The sequence below is a fragment of the Coregonus lavaretus genome (assembly GCF_964263955.1).
Source record: "Coregonus lavaretus genome assembly, chromosome: 2".
Lineage (NCBI taxonomy): Eukaryota > Metazoa > Chordata > Actinopteri > Salmoniformes > Salmonidae > Coregonus > Coregonus lavaretus.
In genome coordinates, this window is record NC_139989.1 from 72,724,273 (window position 1) to 72,744,442 (window position 20,170).

Genomic DNA, 20,170 nt, shown 5'->3' on the forward strand with positions numbered 1-20,170 from the left:
ATCTCTGTAATCTGAGGGAAATATGTGTCTCTAATATGGTCATACATTTGGCAGAAGGTTAGGAAGTGCAGCTCAGTTTCCAGCTCATTTTGTGGGCAGTGTGCACATAGCATGTCTTCTCTTGAGAGCCAGGTCTGCCTACGGCGGCCTTTCTCAATAGCAACGCTATGCTCACTGAGTCTGTACATAGTCAAAGCTTTCCTTAAGTTTGGGTCAGTCACAGTGGTCAGGTATTCTGCCACTGTGTACTCAATGTTTAGAGCCAAATAGCATTCTAGTTTGCTCTGATTTTTTGTTAATTCTTTCCAATGTGTCAAGTAATTCTCTTTTTGTTTTCTCATGATTTGGTTGGGTCTAATTGTGATGTTGTTGTTGTTGTTGTTGTCCTGGGGCTGTGTGGGGTCTGTTTGTGTTTGTGAACAGAGGCCCAGGACAAGCTTACTTAGGGGACTCTTCTCCAAGTTCATCTCTCTGTAGGTGATGGCTTTGTTATGGAAGGTTTGGGAATCGCTTCCTTTTAAGTGGTTATAGAATTTAACGGCTCTTTTCTGGATTTTGATAATTAGCGGGTATTGGCCTAATTCTGCTCTGCATGCATTATTTGGTGTTTTACGTTGTACACGGAGGATGTTTTTGCAGAATTCTGCATGCAGAGTCTCAATTGTTAAAAACGGTAATATCTTATGTTTCACGGAGTCGTGGCTGAACGACAACAATGATAACATTCAGCTAGCAGGCTATACGCTACATCGGCAGGACAGAACGGCTGACTCTGGTAAGACAAGGGGTGGCGGTCTGTGTATATTTGTAAACAACAGCTGGTGCACAAAATCAAATACTAAGGAAGTCTCGAGGTTTTGCTCGCCTGAGGTAGAGTATCTTATGATAAGCTGTAGACCACACTATTTACCAAGAGAGTTTTCATCTATATTTTTCATAGCTGTCTATTTACCACCACAAACCAATGCTGGCATTAAGATTGCACTGAATGAGTTGTACAAGGCCATTAATCAACAGGAAAACGCTCATCCAGATGCAGCGCTCCTAGTGGCCGGGGACTTTAATGCAGGGAAACTTAAATCCGTTCTACCTAATTTCTACCAGCATGTTAAATGTGCAACCAGAGGGGAAAAAACTCTAGACCACCTTTACTCCACACACAGAGACGCATACAAAGCTCTCCCTCGCCCTCCATTTGGCAAATCTGACCATAACTCTATCCTCCTGATTCCTGCTTATAAGCAAAAACTGAAGCAGGAAGCACCAGTGATTCGGTTAATAAAAAAGTGGTCAGATGACGCAGATGCTAAGCTACAGGACTGTTTTGCTAGCACAGACTGGAACATGTTCCGGGATTCTTCAGACAGCATTGAGGAGTACACCACATCAGTCACTGGCTTCATCAATAAGTGCATCGATGATGTCGTCCCCACAGTGACCGTACGTACATACCCCAACCAGAAGCCATGGATTACAGGAAACATCCGCACTGAGCTAAAGGGTAGAGCTGCCGCTTTCAAGGAACGGGACTCTAACCCGGACGCTTATAAGAAATCCCGCTATGACCTCCGACGAACCATCAAACAGGCAAAGAGTCAATACAGGTCTAAGATTGAATCATACTACACTGGCTCTGACGCTCGTCGGATGTGGCAGGGCTTGAAAACTATTACAGACTACAAAGGGAAGCACAGCCGCGAGCTGCCCAGTGACACAAGCCTACCAGACGAGCTAAACCACTTCTATGCTCGCTTCGAGGCAAGCAACACTGAAGCATGCATGAGAGCACCAGCTGTTCCGGACGACTATGTGATCACGCTCTCCGTAGCCGATGTGAGTAAGACTTTTAAGCAGGTCAACATTCACAAGGCCGCAGGGCCAGACGGATTACCAGGACGTGTACTCCGAGCATGTGCTGACCAACTGGCAAGTGTCTTCACTGACATTTTCAACATGTCCCTGACTGAGTCTGTAATACCAACATGTTTCAAGCAGACCACCATAGTCCCCGTGCCCAAGAACTCTAAGATAACCTGCCTAAATGACTACCGACCCGTAGCACTGACGTCTGTAGCCATGAAGTGCTTTGAAAGACTGGTCATGGCTCACATCAACAGCATAATCCCAGAAACCCTAGACCCACTCCAATTTGCATACCGCCCCAACAGATCCACAGATGATGCAATCTCTATCGCACTCCACACTGCCCTTTCCCACCTGGACAAGAGGAACACCTACGTGAGAATGCTATTCATTGACTACAGCTCAGCATTCAACACCATAGTGCCCTCTAAGCTCATCACTAAGCTAAGGATCCTGGGACTAAACACCTCCCTCTGCAACTGGATCCTGGACTTCCTGACGGGCCGCCCCCAGGTGGTAAGGGTAGGTAACAACACATCTGCCACACTGATCCTCAACACGGGGGCCCCTCAGGGGTGCGTGCTCAGTCCCCTCCTGTACTCTCTGTTCACCCATGACTGCATGGCCAGGCACGACTCCAACACCATCATTAAGTTTGCCGACGACACAACAGTGGTAGGCCTGATCACCGACAACGATGAGACAGCCTATAGGGAGGAGGTCAGAGATCTGGCCGTGTGGTGCCAGGACAACAACCTCTCCCTCAACGTGACCAAGACAAAGGAGATGATTGTGGACTACAGGAAAAAAAAGAGGACTGAGCACGCCCCCATTCTCATCGACGGGGCTGTAGTGGAACAGGTTGAGAGCTTCAAGTTCCTTGGTGTCCACATCACCAACGAACTATCATGGTCCAAACACACCAAGACAGTCGTGAAGAGGGCACGACAAAGCCTATTCCCCCTCAGGAGACTAAAAAGATTTGGCATGGGTCCTCAGATCCTCAAAAAATTCTACAGCTGCACCATCGAGAGCATCCTGACTGGTTGCATCACCGCCTGGTATGGCAACTGCTTGGCCTCCGACCGCAAGGCACTACAGAGGGTAGTGCGTACGGCCCAGTACATCACTGGGGCAAAGCTTCCTGCCATCCAGGACCTCTATACCAGGCGGTGTCAGAGGAAGGCCCTCAAAATTGTCAAAGACTCCAGCCACCCTAGTCATAGACTGTTCTCTCTGCTACCGCACGGCAAGCGGTACCGGAGTGCCAAGTCTAGGTCCAAAAGACTTCTCAACAGCTTCTACCCCCAAGCCATAAGACTCCTGAACAGCTAATCATGGCTACCCGGACTATTTGCACTGCCCCCCCACCCCATCCTTTTTACGCTGCTGCTACTCTGTTAAGTATTTATGCATAGTCACTTTAACTCTACCCACATGTACATATTACCTCAACTACCTCAACTAGCCGGTGCCCCCGCACATTGACTCTGCAACGGTACCCCCCTGTATATATAGCCTCCCTACTGTCACTTTATTTTACTTCTGCTCTTTTTTTCTCAACACTTATTTTGTTGTTGTTTTATTCTTACTTTTTTTGTTTAAAATAAATGCACTGTTGGTTAAGGGCTGTAAGTAAGCATTTCACTGTAATGTCTGCACCTGTTGTATTCGGCGCATGTGACCAATAAAATTTGATTTGATTTGATTTGGAATTTGGTGTTTGTCCCATTTTGTGAATTCTTGGTTGGTGAGCGGACCCCAGACCTCAGAACCATAAAGGGCAATGGGTTCTATAACTGATTCAAGTATTTTTAGCCAGATCCTAATTGGTATGTCAAATTGTACAGTGGGGAAAAAAAGTATTTAGTCAGCCACCAATTGTGCAAGTTCTCCCACTTAAAAAGATGAGAGAGGCCTGTAATTTTCATCATAGGTACACGTCAACTATGACAGCCAAAATGAGGAAAAAAAATCCTGAAAATCACATTGTAGGAGTATTTATGAATTTATTTGCAAATTATGGTGGAAAATAAGTATTTGGTCAATAACAAATGTTTCTCAATACTTTGTTATATACCCTTTGTTGGCAATGACACAGGTCAAACGTTTTCTGTAAGTCTTCACAAGGTTTTCACACACTGTTGCTGGTATTTTGGCCCATTCCTCCATGCAGGTCTCCTCTAGAGCAGTGATGTTTTGGGGCTGTCGCTGGACAACACAGACTTTCAACTCCCTCCAAAGATTTTCTATGGGGTTGAGATCTGGAGACTGGCTAGGCCACTCCAGGACCTTGAAATGCTTCTTACGAAGCCACTCCTTCGTTGCCCGGGCGGTGTGTTTGGGATCATTGTCATGCTGAAAGACCCAGCCACGTTTCATCTTCAATGCCCTTGCTGATGGAAGGAGGTTTTCACTCAAAATCTCACGATACATGGCCCCATTCATTCTTTCCTTTACACGGATCAGTCGTCCTGGTCTCTTTGCAGAAAAACTGCCCCAAAGCATGATGTTTCCACCCCCATGCTTCACAGTAGGTATGGTGTTCTTTAGATGCAACTCAGCATTCTTTGTCCTCCAAACACGACGAGTTGAGTTTTTACCAAAAAGTTCTATTTTGGTTTCATCTGACCATATGACATTCTCCCAATCCTCTTCTGGATAATCCAAATGCACTCTAGCAAACTTCAGACAGGCCTGGACATGTACTGGCTTAAGCAGGCGGACACGTCTGGCACTGCAGGATTTGAGTCCCTGGCAGCGTAGTATGTTACTGATGGTAGGCTTTGTTACTTTGGTCCCAGCTCTCTGCAGGTCATTCACTAGGTCCCCTGTGTGGTTCTGTGATCATTTTGACCCCACGGGGTGAGATCTTGCGTGGATCCCCAGATCGAGGGAGATTATCAGTGGTCTTGTATGTCTTCCATTTCCTAATAATTGCTCCCACAGTTGATTTCTTCAAACCAAGCTGCTTACCTATTGCAGATTCAGTCTTCCCAGCCTGGTGCAGGTCTACAATTTTGTTTCTGGTGTCCTTTGACAGCTCTTTGGTCTTGGCCATAGTGGAGTTTGGAGTGTGACTGTTTGAGGTTGTGGACAGGTGTCTTTTATACTGATAACAAGTTCAAACAGGTGCCATTAATACAGGTAACGAGTGGAGGACAGAGGAGCCTCTTAAAGAAGAAGTTACAGGTCTGTGAGAGCCAGAAATCTTGCTTGTTTGTAGGTGACCAAATACTTATTTTCCACCATAATTTGCAAATAAATTCATAAAAAATCCTACAATGTGATTTTCTGGATATTTTTTTCTCAATTTGTCTGTCATAGTTGACGTGTACCTATGATGAAAATTACAGGCCTCTCTCATCTTTTTAAGTGGGAGAACTTGCACAATTGGTGGCTGACTAAATACTTTTTTCCCCCACTGTATGTTCCTTTTGATGGCATAGAAAGCCCTTCTTGCCTTGTCTCTCAGATCATTCACAGTTCTCTCTCTCTCTCTCTCTCTCTCTCTCTCTCTCTCTCTCTCTCAATTCCATTTAAGGACTGTATTGGCATGGGAAACGTATGTTAACATTGCCAAAGCAAGTTTGAGTTTATTTTTACAGGGACAGTGCACATTAATCAACGTTTCAGTAAAAGTGCCGGTTTTAGCCAGCCGGCTAATTTTCAACCGCAGTCCCTGGGCAGGTTATTAAAAACAATTACAATATAGACAATAACAACATAGAACAAGACATAGCATACAGACATAGCAACATAGGACAAACAAGACGTAGCATACAGACCGAGCAACATAGAACAAAAAGCAGAAAGACAAAATTCATAAAAGCAACAAAGTGTTTCCACACCTCACAAGTTACAGACAACAGACATGGAAAGCGGCAACACACAGCTAGGGACCATGTTCACAAATCTGATTGACCTTTAGCCATGTCTTCAAGCATTTTGTGAAAGTGTGATATGTGGTGCAGTTATGTGTGTCTGATGGCAGTGTATTCCAGACATGGGAAGCTCTCACAGAAAAAGCGGATTTACTAAAGGTGCTTTTCCTTAGGGGAACTACACAGTCACCTCTCATGGCAGACCTTGTGGATCTGCTGCCATATGTTTGGGTTTTCTGTTTAACAAAAATACTGAGTGGAGGGGGAGCCAAGCCATTTAGGATCTTGAATACAAGACATGCATCGGTGTATTGCACAAGATTTTCCCAACTCAGGAGCTCATGCTTTCTAAGGATGTGACAGTGATGATGGCTATTGGGCTTCCTATCAAGCACTTTGAGAGCCTGTTTGTAGACAGACTGAATAGGTCTTACTGTTGTACAGCAAGCTTGGGCCCAACTAGTCAAGCAGTATGTTAAGTGGGGGAGTATCATAGATTTGAAGTACAGTTTTGCTACCTCTGTAGTCAAACAATTTCGTATAAATCGGAAATTAGCTAGGTTGAATTTGGTTATTTGAATTACCTTTTTCACATGCTTTTTAAAAGAGAGGTTGGAATCAAGTATGATGCCAAGGTACTTAAAATCAGATACCCCCTGGAGCTTCTCCCCTGACACATAGACTTCTGGCTCAGTAGCATCTGTTGCCCCCTTTGTGAAGAACATGCAAACAGTTTTTTTCACATTGAGTGAAGTAGATAGTAAACAAAAGTGAAATAAACAATAAATATTAACTGGGGCTCTGTGGGGTCTGTTTGTGTTTGTGAACAGAGCCCCAGGACCAGCTTGCTTAGGGGACTCTTCTCCAAGTTCATCTCTCTGTAGGTGATGGCTTAGTTATGGAAGGTTTGGGAATCGCTTCCTTTTAGGTGGTTGTAGAATTTAACGGCTCTTTTCTGGATTTTGATAATTAGCTGGTATCGGCCTAATTCTGCTCTGCATGCATTATTTTGTGTTTTTCGTTGTACACAAAGGATCTTTTTTGCAGAATTTGTCGTAGAAATATTTGACTAATATATAATCAACTCAAAAATATCTCTCAAGACACCGGAGCTTGTGAATTCAAGAATTAGACTTTATTGCAAAACAAAGCCGAGTTTGCTCCATGGAGCAACAACTGCTTGTCCTGAACCGGAGTGCTCCTTTTTATACAGACACATTGATACAACTGAATCAATAGCATCTTTCAGTATCACATGTTGGCTGCTCACGAGGGCTACTTGCGCTTCTCTAAGTGGGGCCACTGTGTCTTATTAGTGGCATGACTCAAAAAATTATGTACATACGTACGTTAAAGAACAATCACACTCTGTATTGACTATATTCACTATCCAGGCATGCATCTGGAGTACAAAGTATCAATCATGTTCATTCTGTTTCACCATTATCATTTCATAACACATTATAAAACATATCCATTTATACTTAAACATGATTTAAACATTTATCATTTACCATCCTCCCTGGCCCTTGAGATTATGTGCATGTGGCCATGTGTCAGGTCATAAGGTCATAAGCACAAAGAAATGATAACACTAGTTCCATTGTTACTCCAATCTCCACACAGCCATCACGAGGAGTTGTATCTCCATCACATGTCATTGACATGCCCAGACCATCTGCAGGGAGTTTATGATAAACACATAAATGTCTCTGCTCTGTAGTAACCCTTCAACTGGTTCTCAATCCATAAACATTTTAAGGCATATAGGTGTTTAATTCTACAACATATGTACTTGAAAATCATCTATATATTTCCCCCCTCTAGGACTTTTAAGTCCCAACCAATAAAACAAAAGATAACATAAAATGAGTGTAAGCATGTGCATATACTTATTCTTAGCCTTGCCATCTGTGGTTACATTTTATAAGAATATATATTCAGACCAATGTATCTTCCTCATAACGAGATTTACCACAGATCAGTACCCCAATGCATTGTCCAAATTACTATACATTTAGTAGTGTATAATACCTCCTTAATCAACATACTACCTCAACTAACACTCCCTTCCTCTACCGGCACTCAATCTTCTGGCGTCTTCATTATGTTCTTCAGATAGCTTCATAGCTCATCTTGGATTGCCCATAGCAATGTCCCAATTCCAATGTCACACCTGAACCGCCACACCTCCACTATCATCCTGTTTTGTCCATGTGCAAACCAGTATATTGCTTTGATTTGATGCTGGATTCAGGTCTCCTGGCAGAAGTGGTTCAGACAGGAACATCTTCAACGCCTTTGTTGTTCCCTTTCAGCCGAGTAGAGGATTTTTGTTTTCTATTGAGGTTTACACCGTTCTGGGCCAAATGATCTCTGCAATGCATTACGACACCATCCGTAGCAACCTCAGGAAAGGACAGATCATAACAGTTCAGTTGAGTTAATTTCCAATCCAAAACATCCCTATTAACATTGTCTACATGACAAATCATTATGTTTCATCACTCATTCTTATACCCATTTCTATCTAACACTGTCACGCCCTGGCTCTGGGGACTCTAATATGTTGAGCCAGGGTGTGTAAAGTCTATGTGTGTTGTTCTAGGTTTCACATTCTGGTATTGTGGTTCTATGTTGGCCAGTGTGGTTCTCAATCAGAGGCAACGTGATTCAGCTGTTGCTTGTTGTCTCTGATTGAGAACCATACTTTAGCAGCCTGTTTCCCCACAGAGTTTGTGGGATCTTGTTTCTAGTCTGTTGTGTTAGACCGTGAACTGTCACGTTTTCGTTTTGTCGTTTTTTGATCGTGTCTCTAATAAAGAGTATGTTTGCCTGCAACGCTGCGCCTTGGTCCTCATCTCTGTTCGACGATCGTGACAAACACCTGATAGATTTTTCTTTGAGGGGCCCCTGTATTCCAAAGGCTATCTGTTTAAACACCCCCTAGTTTCACATTCTCCCTTGAATTCTCCCAAATTATATAACCCAATTGTTTTATTATAACATTCCTATATTTTTGCTCATACTCTATTTGACATTACTCTGGTGTTTCCCTTTCCTTGTTCCTATTCTAACAATTGCTTACACTTCTCTCCTCATCCTGGTTGATCATAAAATTGTTTATATTTAGGATTTCCTAAATATTACAAACATTCTGCTGGCCAATATGGTCTTTCCGAGTTCCTTATATGACAAAAGTTGTAGTTGAATCATAACACAGTCCTAGTAACTGTGAAGATTTTGAACTACTGTTAATTCTTTAAACGGAGATGTGGTGCATATTAGACTATTTTCTTTATTTAATTGTAATATAATATATTGTACTCATCTATATCAATCATTGTTTAACGGCTCCTTCAATTCCCTTTCTTCTGTATTTGGTATAGCTCTAACATATACAGGGTTTAATGCACTTTCCCAAGGAATAATTACTCCAATAACACTTTCCCCTGGAAATCTAACACCAAATACTACATCAAATTGTTTATCTAGGTCTTGGACTGTTCTCCTTATTTCTATGATTCACCTGTCTCTTTCTTTCATTATCTTAAGGTCACACTACCCCATATGACTTCCCCGTACTCTTTGTGCTGGTTTCTCACACACCAATAATATTTTAACCCTTGTATTTTAATAGTGATCCCTTCTGTGTCTTTTCCTTCTGCGCTTTATTATTATCAGTACTCCATTCCCCTTATTCTCAGGTAACTAGTCAAGTGTAGAGAAATCAATGATAAGGATATCTGGTGCGTCTTGGAGGTCTGGAATCTCTCGGTGGTCTGGAATCTCTCGGTGGTCTGGAATCTCTCGGTGGTCTGGAATCTCTCGGTGGTCTGGAATCTCTCGGTGGTCTGGAATCTCTCGGTGGTCTGGAATCTCTCGGTGGTCTGGAATCTCTCGGTGGTCTGGAATCTCTCGGCGGTCTGGAAGGTCCTTAAAGTCTCTTAATCATCAGTTCCCTCACTCTGGTACAATGGTTAAGATGATACCCGATACTCCCCTCTATCCATACCATCGTTGGTATAACCTGGACAACAATGTGTATGGTCACTTCAGTTGTTAACCTTCCCCCGTCACTAGGGTCTCCGGATCAGCCAGAGTCCCTCTCAATCTATCGACATCTGTCTGTGAAAAGTGTCCTTCAAGTAGCCAACAACACCTGGTACAGGCCCCTCCACATAGGGTCTTTCCAGCTCTTTCTTCTGTAGTCTTTTGCCATCACATAGTCTCCAGGGCACAGAAAATACTCAGATTATCCTACTCAGTTGGGCAGAGTTATCTTCACCCATGAAAATAAAATCTTAAGAACATTGTTAGGTTAGGTGAGACACAGTATGCTACTCATGTCCTCTCATCCGTCAAGAGAAGCCTTGAGATTATGAAGCACACCTGCTTCCAGCTTGTTGTAGTCCACTTATCTCATAGACAGACCACCTCTACACCATGCCTCCTATCACAAAATCAAAAATGATTTAACCTAACCCATAACACATTATTACTACTGCTCATATCCTTAATACACCTTGCATATTTCCCCACAAAACCATAATAAACCATTAAAACCTCTGTAATCCCAACTTCCCCCCTTGGACACATGCATCACATCATGATTAATGTGTACAAAAAACAAAACAAAACAATATTGCCTATCAAACCTAAAATAATAACTAACCTTAAAATGACAACCCTTGAGCATATCTTTACTTAACTGTATTCCATAACACTATTCAAGGAATACCTCTCCTTCAGGACTAACCCTCTCACTTCATCCTTGTCCTGTTTCGACTAATTTATATATAGGATTTTTTCCAAATTAATAACTTCTTCACACTTATCCTTATTTTATCTAACCCCCTAATTCAGCATGCCTCTAGAATTCATAGTGTGGGTGATCAGGTCACACTATAAAGCCAGGACAGATTTCAGAGGTCATTGAAATTATTCAATGAATTGTTTCATCCAATAGTATACTACTCCTAACAACCATCAAGACCTTTCATAAATGTTGTAAGTCCTTAGTACAGCTCTTTTCAAAATAAATCACACATATTTACTTATCCCTCAGTAAATAAAACCCAAATTACATGTGTATGCCCCTTTAAGATATTTCACTTCCATCCCATCAAAAAAACCCAAATAGAAATAAAAATCGTATACAACTAACATTTCATACTAAGTAGTTTGTTTGTGGTTATTTGAACACCATATAGTAAAACAATAAACAAACAAAAATGGCCAGGCCTTATTTATTTTGGTAGCTCCCTATGACAACCTAAAAATAAAACTACTTAATTTTACTAACTAGTTCCACCCTAGCCTACAGACTTTTTTAACCTCCCAATAAAAAATCCCCATGTTCCTGGAAGAGAAAGTATACATGTCGTTAACATATAATAAACAATCCAAAGATAGTAATTACACACAAAACATCATACATATATCCCCAGTCCTATCTCGTCAACAATCAGTAACCCCAGCATCAATTTAAAATTGTTTGATACGTCGTGTCCTACCTTACCCCTAACATAATATTATAGGAGACTCCCATCAACCCTTAAAAGAAACTCCCACTTAGAAGACACTAGATAATAACACGTTTTATTATGTTAACTAAACCTTCCACTATAAACCTATAACCCCATTTTAGTAATTTAACGTCGCAAACTGTTGCATTGATGTTTTTTTTCTTCTTTTTTCTAAATATAAACTTATTGTTTCATAATCCAAAACCCATAAAAAGATGTCTACTTAATCCATCAAGCCAACAGCAACAACTACCTCCCAAGGTTCAACGTACTATAAACAAATTATCGTTAACTGAAGTAATAAAACTTAATCATAACTCACTGCTGTTTAAACAACCTATATAATGTCATAATAAAATGATCAATTATCAAATATCGTTCCTTATTCAACTATCGAGACATGTTCTTCATTAGTAAATCATCTCCACAAAGCAATACTACCTAATAACATATTCTCATTCTCCTAAATATAAATAATTACTTCTATTAAATAATCCCATTCAACATCAAGTCAACCTGTCTCATCACCCAATTAACTTATTTTTTTTTTTAACCCTCTACAATATCTATCATACTCTACCGCAAATTTCCCTCATAATGGTACCTCAACAGATGACAAATTATTTTATATTTATAGTAAAAACCAATAAAACATCCAATTCACCAATATGCAATTTTAATTACTATGTTATCCTATCCAACATGGATTGGTAGGACAACATCTTTCCTATAATGTTATCAATGAAACCAGTAATTCACATCAATAACATCAATGTAAAAGATTTGCTTTCTGTCCCTCACTGGATTCGAACCAGGGACCCAGGGACCCTCTGCACACATTGACAACATTCACCACCGAAGCACCGTTACCCGTCGCTCCACCAATGCCACACAAAGCATCTACTTCCAGTTCATAGAGCAAGTGACGTCACCCAATGAAAACCGCACTAGCTCTCACCGCTAACTAGCTAGCAATTTCCTGCCGATAATATTCAACCTTCTACGACTTCCTACAAAATACTACAAAATACGCGATCCTTGTACACCTAACTTAACCATAATGTCCCTTATAGCACTCTCACGTTTCAGCAAGCCCCAATGTTTAACACCCACAGACAAAAATTGAAATTCTTCCATTTTTCCTAGCAGACCCAATAAAACACACTTTCAAACAGCGTTCTGCATTTACCTCTATCATAGGGTTTAAAAACGAACTTAACAACATTAATCATGCAAAATTTCCATAGTAACGTCATGTTTGGTTCAGTTGATCTATTAACATAAAAGACATTCACTTCTCCATGCGTCGTAAACTATATCCTATTTCTCTTCATCCTAAATTATAGCCACGCAATTAAACCATCACCCCGCCATTACAGAATGAATGAGATCTATTAATCTATCCTTTCTAAGTAAGCTACAAGTAACACCAAACACTTGCTGTAGTTTACCATCATATATTGAAATCATCCATTTATCACAATCCAATTTATTTATAGACATATTCCACCTTTGTCACTCGTTTAATCTAGCAAAACCTTATTCAATGACTAATATCACGTACTCTCCTCTCCGTTAACATTTTAGCAGATGCTCTTATTCCAAACGACATTATTATACTTATACTAGCCCCCCTTGGGAATCGAACACCCAACCCTGGCGTTGCAAGCACCGTGCTCTACCAACTGAGCTACAGAGGACCACAGGTGAGCGTATAGTGCCTTTTTCTGATAATGTTATAATTGTAGCCTATTGCATTACTTTAGTTTAAAATATAAGTTTGTTTATTCAACAAATCTAGAACCCACTATAAATTGGTGCTATTCACTCAGCATAATAGCCAAAGCTCCTTGCATCCCCTAGTTCACGTAATGAAAATACATTATCATTCTACAATTCACAGACGTCATATGACCACACCGGTACACGTGACCTGTTCCTCCAAGAGGTTTTATTCTACCCCTCCTGGTAACGTGAATTTTCTACACTCAGTTGGTCAATGAATATCCACGCACCATTTATTCTTCTCTTTCCTAATGTGAGATTGGGCACGCCCTTTCTCCATCAGACAGAAGCTTCAAACAACCTCAAATATATTTCCTTTCCTTACAGAAAGGCTATTTACTTGCAGGATTTCTCATTATTCTCACTCACACAGATGAGCAGCCACTAGGTCCCAAATTTAGCTAGCCACCTGCCCGTTCAGACCTCTGGAGTGCTAATTTTAGCTCTCCAAAGCGGTATCCACAGGATTTCTATTTATTTAGCCCCCTAGGTGATAAACTTCCTCTACACACCTGGACTTCTACTACGCTTTCCTAAGCGACCTGTAAATTCTGCCCTATTTTTTCTGTTACACTTCCTCAACACAGAAAAAGAGCGGTATTACACAGGATTTCTGCCTACCTAAGCAGCCTATAAACGATACACTTTCGCTACACATTTATAGTGGTATTCGCAGGACTTAACATGTTATTGTCTGATCGCTCAACCAGATGGACAACCACCCGTGCCGAAATGACTCAGACAAAGCGATCAGCAGGATGAATCAAATGAATCAAATGAATCAAATGAATCAAATGAATCAAATGAATCAAATCAATTGAACAGACGGTTCAGACAAAAAACAGAGTGACATCGACATGTATTCTTAAATTCAAAAGCCCCTAGTCTCTAATTTTCTGGTTCTTAAATTTGGAGAGACCTTACTTGGTTTTTCTGCAGCTGATGCCGTGCCCCAGATCGGACCACACAAACGTTATACTATAAAGAACTTGGCTTACCTTTTAAAAGCGGCCGCTTTTGTTTGTATGGTCCGTCCAAGCCGTTTCATAACTGCAGATGTACACCGTCTCTGGACCCTTTTTTTCAACTCCTGGCTAGCTCGCCAAATATGTTGTAGAAATATTTGAATCAAAAAGTAGTCAACTTAAAATAATTTCTCAAGAGACTGGAACTTGTGAATTTAGACTTTTATTATTTGCATAACAAAGCCGAGCTTGCTCCATGGAGCAACAACTGTCTCTCTTTGGCTTAGAGCTCCCTTTTATACACACAAATGCATAATCATGTTACATAGCATATACAGTCCCTCCCCTTAGGGCAAATGATTAACTTATTTTAGTGCCACTCTACCTTAGCTTTCAACGTCCAAATGTCACATGTGGTTTACTCCAAAAGGTCATGGGCGCTTTTCCACAGGAAGCCTCTTCCCTAATCTCATTATATTGGTAGCAGACCCTTTCCCTAATCTCATTATATGGTTGCAGACCCTTTCTTTACAAATAATACACGTACATACATTAAGGCATTTATCATTCACCATCCTCCCTGGCCCTTGAGATTATGTGCATGTGGCCATGTGTCAGGTCATAGGGTCATAAGCAAAACAAATGATAACACTAGGTCCATTGTTACTCCAATCTCCACACAGCCATCACATGTCATTGACATACCCAGACCAGCTGCAGGGAGTTTATGAAAAACACATAAATGTCTCTGCTCTGTATTAACCCTTCAACTGGTTCTCAATCCATAAACATTTCAAGGCATATAGGTGTTTAATTCTACAACATATGTACTTGAAAATCATCCATACTACCTGGTACCCCTGCACATAGACTCAGTACTGATACTCCTTATATATAGTCTAGTTATTACCTCAACTACCTGGTACCCCTGCACATTGACTCAGTACTGGTACTCCTTATAGCCTCATTATTGTTATATCATTATGTTACTATTTCCTTTTTTTGTTTAGCTAATTGTTCTTACGTTTTAACTGCATTGTTGGGAAAGGGCTCGTTAGTAAGCATTTCACGGTAAAGTGTACAGCTGTTGTATTCAATTTGATTTGATTTGAAGCTCATTGGCAGAAACTAACGGTCGTCTCGTGCCGAACAGCGCATGTTCGGATGTTGAAGCACTGTGGCTAGGAAAAACTCCCTGGAAAGGCAGTGTAGTGTCGAGTTAATGTCGCTAATTATGCTGTTAAACAAAGGAGTCCGCTTATACTTAGCTTTGATCATAAGTTTTATTCATATCACAAGATTTCAGCATAAGTTTACAGATGTCATGATCACCCGGAGAGCAGTGTTTTCCAAATTACAATGTCCGCTCTAATGTTCTTTGTTCAAACCCAGTACTTATAATATTCCCAAAATATGGGTGGCTCCCTCTACTGTCCAATCCCCTGTCTACAACACACACTCCCTCTGTTCTATGGGGCGTCACCCTAAAACGGCTCCTTCTGAAACGAAATAAACATCCTCTCAGGTTCCACTTAAAAACATTAGCAAAGTCATAATCTTAATACACTACAGCAGGAACCTAGGAAGAAACCTAGAGAGGAACCAGGCTCTGAGGGGTGGCCAGTCCTCTTCTGGCTGTGCTGGGGGGAGATAATAACAGTACATGGCCATTAAGGCCAGATCGTTCTTCAAGATGTTCAAATGTTCATAGATGACTGTGGTCCTCTGTGGTCCTCTGTAGCTCAGGTGGTAGAGCATGGCGCTTGTAACGCCAAGGTAGTGGGTTCGATCCCCGGGACCACCCATATACAAAACATTTATGCACGCATGACTGTAAGTCGCTTTGGATAAAAGCGTCTGCTAAATGGCATATTATGACTAGCAGGGTCAAATAATAATCACTGTGGTTATAGAGGTTGCGACACGTCAGCATCTCAGAAGTAAATGTCAGTTGCCTTTTCACAGTCGAGCATTTAGAGGTTGAGACAACAGGTGTGGTAGAGAGAGAGAGAGAGAGAGAGAGAGAGAAGAGAGGAGAGAGAGAGAGAGAGAACAGCAGGTTTGGGACAAGGTATCATGTCCGGTGAACAGGTCAGGTTTCCATAGCCGCAGGCAGACCATCAGAAACTGGATTAGCAGCACGACAAGGTTGGATGTCCGGTGGAGCATGTATCGATACTGATATGATCGAAATAAAGGGAGTGCTGCTCTCAGATCAGCTTTCTCCATTCAAATCTTCCCTTAACATTAATAGAACTCAATTGATTGAACATATAGCCTATTGTTTTATAGTTTAATCCAGTTATCTCGGTTTTCATTTGAAGCATAATTGATTGTGATTCTATGTTTAGCGGAGATCTTCTGTGTTTAATTTGAAGTGGGAGGGCAAAAAAGCTTATAACGATTCACAACTCAAAACAATATTAAACACAACATTACCTGTGTGTGTGTGTGTGTGTGTGTGTGTGTGTGTGTGTGTGTGTGTGTGTGTGTGTGTGTGTGTGTGTGTGTGTGTACTCCCTGGATGAGGAGATGTAATCTGATGTTTTGTCCACAGAAACCAACAGGAGAGATCAGAGACAGAGATTCTCAGTGGTCAGTCTTCCCAGAGTCATCAAACAGACCTGTCCTTCATATTCAGTGTATGTGGTCCTGTTATGTACATTTGTTTTTGTTTACCTCAAGTAAAGTTGATCTGTCAATCATTCATTCATGTGTTAATGAGAAAGAATTTAGTCTCTTGCATAACTTATTTACTTGATTTATTTCAGTTGCTTGAAGAGAATATTATGACATTTGTGAAGAAGGAGCTGAAGATGTTCAAGAGGATTCTTAGTCCAGAACTCCCAGAAGGCTTTGAGAGTCAGAAGCAGGATAAGGAAGTGGTGGATGCTGAAGATGAGAAGCAGGAGAGCAGTGCCAGAGAAGGGGCTCTGAAGATCACACTGCACGTCCTGAGGAAAATGAACCAGAAGGAGCTTGCTGACACACTGGAGAAAAGTAAGAGCTGTCTGCCTCATGTTGAATGCTGTTTTATAACAAACATTTAAAAGCTGTAGCTAAAGTACAGCTAAAGTAGCTGTGTAACTAAATGATATTGTAGCAGCCTTAACACAACACCGAGTGACCTCATCAAGTAGCAGCAGGGATGTGTTGTGTTGTGTTGAGAGAGAGAGAGAGAGAGAGAGAGAGAGAGAGAGAGAGAGAGAGAGAGAGAGAGAGAGAGAGATCATAATAATATAATCAGTCACACCAGTCTGTAATGCATTATGAAAACATTTACACATGTATACAGTCACTTAAGCGAATAAATTATTATAATTTAAAATTGTATAACAGTCCTAGAATACTGTAGGCATTAAAACAGATGTAATATTAATATCCTCTGTTTTATTACTTCATTCAGATGAGCTTGCTGTGATTTGCCAACGTGAACTCAAATCTAATCTAAAGAAGACGTTTCAATGTGTATTTGAGGGGATCGCTAAACAAGGAAACCCAACACTTCTCAATAAGATCTACATCACAGAGGGTGGAACAGGAGAGGTCAATAATGAACATGAGCTGAGACAGATTGAGACAACAACCAGGAAACAAGCAAGACCAGAGACTGCAATCAAATGTAACGACATCTTCATACCCTTAACTGGACAAGACAAACTTATCAGAGCTGTGCATACAAAGGGAGTCGCTGGCATTGGAAAAACAGTCTCTGTGCAGAAGTTCATTCTGGACTGGGCTGAAGGAAAAGCAAATCAGGATGTCCAATTTGTATTTTCATTCCCTTTTCGGGAGCTGAATTTGATGAAAAAGGAAAAACACACTTTGATTGAACTTCTCAATCACTTCTCAATGGAAACCAAAGAATCAAGAATCTCCAACTATGACAAGTACAAAGTTCTGTTCATCTTTGATGGTCTAGATGAGTGCCGACTGCCCCTAGACTTCCAGAAGAACAAGATCTGTTGTGTCGTCACAAATTCAACCTCAGTGGATGTTCTGCTGACAAATCTCATCAAGGGAAATCTGCTTCCCTCTGCTCTCCTCTGGATAACTACCCGACCTGCAGCAGCCAATAAAATCCCTTCAGGGTGTGTTGACCAGGTGACAGAGGTACGAGGGTTCAATGACCCACAGAAGGAGGAGTACTTCAGGAAGAGATTCAGTGATGAGGACCTGGCCAGCAGAATCATCTCACACATAAAGACATCAAGGAGCCTCCACATCATGTGCCACATTCCAGTCTTCTGTTGGATTTCTGCAATAGTCCTTGAACACATGCTGAAACATAAGAGAGAAGAGATGCCCAAGACTCTGACTGAGATGTACACACACCTTGTGGAGTTTCATACCAAACAGAAGAATGAAAAGTATCTTAGGAAAGAAGAGACAGGTCCACACTGGAATAAAGAGAGCATTCTGTCACTGGGAAAACTGGCTTTTCAACAGCTTATGAAGGGCAATCTGATTTTCTATGAAGAAGACCTGAAAGAGGCTGGCATTGGTGTCAATGAAGCCTCAGTGTACTCAGGATTGTGCACACAGCTCTTTAAAGAGGAATGTGGCCTGTACCAGGACAAGGTGTACTGCTTCGTGCATCTGAGCATTCAGGAGTTTCTGGCTGCTGTATATGTGTTCCTCTCATTCATCAACAACAATGAGAATCTAATGGCCAAACCTCAGTCAACGTCCAGCAACTTTTCTGTGAGGATCAGACACAAGCGTAAAGTTACTTTGTACAAGAGTGCTGTGGATAAAGCCTTACAAAGTGAGACAGGAAACCTGGACCTTTTCCTCCGCTTCCTTCTGGGCCTCTCACTGGAGTCCAATAAGAAGCACTTACGACCTCTACTGACAAAGACAAGAAGCAGCTCACAGAGCCATGAAGAAACAGTCAAGTACATCAAGGAGAAGATCAGGGAGAATCCCTCTTCAGAGAGGTGCATCAATCTGTTCCACTGTCTGAATGAACTGAATGACCATTCTCTAGTGGAGGAGATCCAAAGCTACCTGAGCTCAGGAAGTCTATCAGAAGAAGAACTGTCACCTGCACAGTGGTCAGCTCTGGTCTTTGTGTTGCTGACTTCAGAAAAAGAGCTGGATGTGTTTGACCTGAAGAAATACTCCAGATCAGAGGAAGGTCTTCTGAGGCTGCTGCCAGTGGTCAAAGCCTCCAGAGCTGCTCTGTGAGTACATAAAATGACATTTAAATACTAATCATCAGGAAGAAACATTCAGTTTAGAGACATATGTATTATTGAATAACATATTGAATCAATGCATTGATGTTCACATTAGTCTAACAATATGACCATACAATTCTAGGAGACGGAAGATGAATCTATATGTTGTTTAAGAAAATAAACCAAATGCATCTGTCATTGTCCTTCTACACTACTGGTGTTTAATTAACAGTTTGTAAAATCATGATGATCTCTTTGCAGGCTGTCAGGCTGTGGAGTCACAGAGGAAGGCTGTGCTTCTCTGGTCTCAGCTCTGAAGTCAAACCCCTCACACCTGAGAGACCTGGATCTGAGTAACAATGACCTGAAGAATTCAGGAGTGAAGCTGCTCTCTGCTGTCCTTGGGAATCCCCACTGTAAACTGGAGACTCTGAGGTCAGTATTCCTGTAGTTGCTCAACAAGTGATAACTGTTCACCAGATCCACATGTGTTTACCAGGCACACATAGTCCACACCATATGTGTTTGGACAGTGAAGCTTACAGTTTTAAATTTGGTTTTTAGATACAATGTTTCATATTATGCAACAGTACAGAATGTCACCTTTTATTTAAAGATTTTCATACATATACAGTGAGGGAAAAAAGTATTTGATCCCCTGCTGATTTTGTACATTTGCCCACTGACAAAGAAATGATCAGTCTATAATTTTAATGGTAGGTTTATTTCAACAGTGAGAGACAGAATAACAACAAAAAAAATCCAGAAAAACGCATGTCAAAAATGTTATAAATTGATTTGCATTTTAATGAGGGAAATAATTATTTGACCCCCCTCTCAATCAGAAAGATTTCTGGCTTCCAGGTGTCTTTTATACAGGTAACGAGCTGAGATTAGGAGCACACTCTTAAAGGGAGTGCTCCTAATCTCAGCTTGTTACCTGTATAAAAGACACCTGTCCA

At 41.2% G+C, this 20,170-nt stretch overlaps 1 protein-coding gene across 1 annotated transcript; it reads left to right on the forward strand.

The window, feature by feature from the left end:
- Nucleotides 1–16,396: 16,396 nt before the first annotated feature.
- LOC311140348 (NLR family CARD domain-containing protein 3-like) lies at nt 16,397–19,659 on the forward strand (the record flags this gene model as incomplete). Its single annotated transcript, XM_084175372.1, has 5 exons — nt 16,397–16,667; nt 16,797–17,025; nt 17,432–17,557; nt 17,948–19,211; nt 19,470–19,659. Exons 2-5 carry the CDS (start codon nt 16,815–16,817, stop codon nt 19,657–19,659), a joined length of 1,791 nt encoding a protein of 596 aa, XP_084031498.1. The 5' UTR covers nt 16,397–16,667; nt 16,797–16,814.
- Between the last annotated feature and the right edge of the window lie 511 nt (nt 19,660–20,170).